At 43.1% G+C, this 3,620-nt stretch overlaps 1 protein-coding gene across 1 annotated transcript; it reads right to left on the reverse strand.

The window, feature by feature from the left end:
• Positions 1 to 511: 511 nt before the first annotated feature.
• Positions 512 to 2,090, reverse strand: lbx2 (ladybird homeobox 2). The gene is made up of 2 exons (XM_059346721.1): positions 1,766 to 2,090; positions 512 to 1,017 (listed from the first exon to the last, which is right to left on the reverse strand). The coding sequence occupies exons 1-2, from the start codon at positions 2,088 to 2,090 to the stop codon at positions 557 to 559; spliced, it is 786 nt and encodes a 261-aa protein (XP_059202704.1). The 3' UTR covers positions 512 to 556.
• Between the last annotated feature and the right edge of the window lie 1,530 nt (positions 2,091 to 3,620).

Below are 3,620 nucleotides of genomic sequence, written 5' to 3' on the forward strand. Positions count from 1 at the left end.
GATGCGTCCTTTGCGCAGCGAACAGCCTGCATGCTTGCAGAAACACGTTTCGCTCAGAAGGAGAAAAAAAATCATTTTACACTGCAGGAGGGATGGAGTGACAGATCGACCCCGGGCTGTGCGTGGAAAAACAAAAACAAACGGTTTTATTTAAATATTTGGCAGATCCGATTCTTTTAAACAGCAGAATGCGAATAAATGAAAATAAAAATAATTGCACAGCTTTTCCACCCCTCCTTAAAAACAAAAAATAAAATAAAATGTTTACACAAGTGTCAGTCTTACTGTACCATAACAGTTAGAAAGGAAACCAGATATTCCTCAAATATTGTGGTGAAACTTAAACGACAGACTTGGAAGGCTTTACAAGTCCGATTAATAAATTAAAATTGAGAGAAAAAAAAGAGGAAGAGGAGAGAAAAAAACTTTCCTGAAATGTTTTTATGTATATATTCTCCTTTTTTGTTGATATCCGTGCAAAAGTTTGGGAAGAAAAAAATGCCCCCTTTTTAATATTTTTTGTTGTTGCTTATGAAAATCACAGGCCCTCTGACTGTCAATCGTCCACCTCGATTTCCTCGTCGTCCTCCGAGAATTCATCCGTAGTTTGGTCTCTGGATGAGGAGGGGGACTGTGGGAAGGCCCGGTGTCCTTGGGAGGTCGGGGAGATACTGGGTGACCTGGCCTCGGGGCCCCCACCAGACTCCTCAATGTTGTCCATGCTGACGAGCTTCTGCAGGGTCTGTGGGTTGATTTTCTTTAGCGACTCCACGTCGGCTTTCATCTCCTCCAGGTCCCGCTTGAGTTTGGCCCTGCGGTTCTGGAACCAGGTGATCACCTGCGCGTTGGAGAGCCCCAGCTGCTGCGCGATCTGGTCGCGATCAGCCGGAGAGAGGTACTTCTGGTACAAAAACCTCTTCTCCAGCTCGTAAATCTGGTGGTTTGTGAAGGCTGTCCGCGACTTTCTCCTCTTTTTAGACGTCTGCCTCTGCCCAAAAGCGTTGACATGCTCGCGACCTTGGAGGGGTGGAAGAAGAAAACAAACATGAAACATGTGCATGAAACAACCGCAAGAGTCACTTTACCCCAAAACTACAGCAGCAACCGAAGGCACTGTGTAAAAGGCCTGTCGTTGGTTTACATGCTTGTGTTTTCAGTTCAAGCTAGAAAACATTTTTTTTATAAATTCTAAAAACATCGCCAAACTAAACGCCCTGTCTGAACACAACTGAGCTGTTATTTTCAGTGCTGTCAGTGTTGTAAAAAATACATTAGCACAAAAGTAAAATATATTTAATCTAAATGGCAAATTTCTCACCATATTTGGAGCCAAACACGATTTTAACTAATTATTGGAATTGTAACCTTCATTATTTTCTTGCATCGAGTCAGAAATCTACAGTTGTTGTTTATGTGTCAGTTTTTCCATTTTCATCCAACATAGCGCTGCGTGGAGTAGGCCATAATGGCTGATTGACTTTTTGACAGCACGTAAATATAGCCATTAGATATTCGCCAGTTTAAGCAGTGTAAATGGTCCTTTGCGAGCACATATATGCGTAAACGTAGAATTTTCCATTTCTTATATTATTTTGTTATGCATTCCTATACAGCTGTACTTCATTTCCACATTTAAAATCAAAACAAACGCTGTTAGCACTGTCAGCTGTGAGTCAGCTGTGAGTATGACGCTTGCTCAGCTTCAAAAACATTTTAAAGAAGTCAAATCTAACCAAAAATGTATAAATTCATGACATTTGTCTACCTTCTGCTGCCTGGATAACGCTGACTTCCAGACCCTTAAACGTTTTACTGGCGAGCTCCTCCAGCGCGCACAGCGGCGAGGAGGGAGTGGTGATCCCGTTCCTCGCAGAGTTGGAGCCCGTCACTTTCTCCAGCACTCTCGGCGGGCAGATACTGGCCACAGACTTCTTTACCGAGGGCTTGTTAAGGATATCCTCAATACTGAACGGCGTCAAAGGCTTGTTGGAGTTGGCCGGTGGCGGCAGCTGGTCTAAGGGAGCCCGTCTCCTCTCCTCGCCGCTGGACTGCAACACAGAACCTGCCTTCATGTCTTTACTGGAGGTCATCGCAGTCCCGAAGAAACGCTGCTTCCAGAAAAGTTGGTTATTTCATTCAAATGGCAGTTTTACGCGTCCACAAGTGTTTCCTTTGGCGTGCTCGTAGACCCCCTCTATATTTTCACACTCAACGCCGAATACCGCAACTTAGCTCGCCTGAGAGCTTTCCTCCAAAATAACCATGCTTCGGGCGTAGTTGTAAAGGCAGCCGGACTGTATTCCCCTCAGAGAGTCGCAGTTCCTCTGCCAAGCTCCATGTAGATCTTTAGGAAGTAACAGACTGGAGGGGGGTGAATCCCTGCAAGGGGAAAAAAGCTGTCTCAGGCAGCAAGAAAAAGAAAGCGACTGCTAACGAGTTATTGTTGATTGGGCGAAGTTCAATTAGAGAAACACTACACTACTTGCTGACCCGCTGCTGCGTCTTAAAGGGCCGGACCATAATAACTAATTGGACGTGGGGGATAGGAGGAGTCTGTTGCTGCCGAGGAGAAAGATGCCCTGAATGTTTATGCATCTGTTTCCCTCTGCTGGTGTGTTCTGTTAGAAAGGGAGAGTTGATGGCCATTAAAATACTGCCACCAGCATCTTTGCATTATGGAAAAGTTTCGAGGAACACCAAGCCAACAATGGTCTCCAGCCGTGATATTCATTTAGTCATTTTCGTGCGTAATTACGCATAGAGCGTTATGTGTAAAGTGCGCATTAGGCAGTGCGTTGCACGGGAATTTGGCTTAAAATAGCCACAATGAGCACATCTACGGACCTGACTGCGAAGTCTATTAAAATGATTGCCTTCAAGTAAACAGAAGCTCAGGTTAACCCTTTGTTCAACACTGCAGGTGATGGATTTTTGATTTTTATTTATTTATGACAGCATATAAATAGTCTGCTTCTGATCTGAAACTAAAACATATATTTTTTAATGATGGCAGCAAGGCTTATATATTTTTATGTATCACTTTTATACCTGGAGATATTTACATTTGTTATTCTAAATGCACTGGGGAATTGAAGCCACACATTAAGATTGTGAAAAACGCAAAGAAAAAGACAGAAAATCACAATATCTCATAGTGTAATTTATTTATCCATATTTGTTCATGCTATTTATGTGACATTATTTTTTCCTTGGTATATCCCCCGTGCGTCAGAATGACCCTGCAGCTAAACTCCAGAGTTACAGTGTAATTTAATGCGTAGCGTGAAACAAGCGGATAATAAAGGTGACGCCGTGCTGCTGCTCAGAGTCTGAGAACGGAAAAATGTGAATTTTACTGATGGAGGTTTAGGATGTAAAGACAGAAACGGATTAGAGACAATAACGGGAACGAGTCGGACGCCGAGGAGAGCAGCAGGTACGTCTGCTCAGAGGAAACACACCTTGTTTTATTCAAGCCTTGTCAAATCCAACACATTTAGCCACTCGGTCCTTCTTTCGTTTAAATGCATTTTAGAGATTGCATATATCATGTAGGCAGAACGAAATATACATTTTACAGTTGTGAGAAAATGCAAAGACATCTCACTAGCGAAAATAAA

This window comes from Centropristis striata, chromosome 12, assembly GCF_030273125.1.
Source record: "Centropristis striata isolate RG_2023a ecotype Rhode Island chromosome 12, C.striata_1.0, whole genome shotgun sequence".
NCBI classification, from domain to species: Eukaryota; Metazoa; Chordata; class Actinopteri; order Perciformes; family Serranidae; genus Centropristis; species Centropristis striata.

Bases quoted from the DNA above. Each gene is read 5' to 3' on its own strand.
- lbx2 (XM_059346721.1), bottom strand. From the start codon at position 2,090: ATGACCTCCAGTAAAGACATGAAGGCAGGTTCTGTGTTGCAGTCCAGC. The intron at 1,018-1,765 runs GTAGACAAATGT...CACCCCTCCAAG, and splicing joins CGTTATCCAGGCAGCAGAAG to GTCGCGAGCATGTCAACGCT.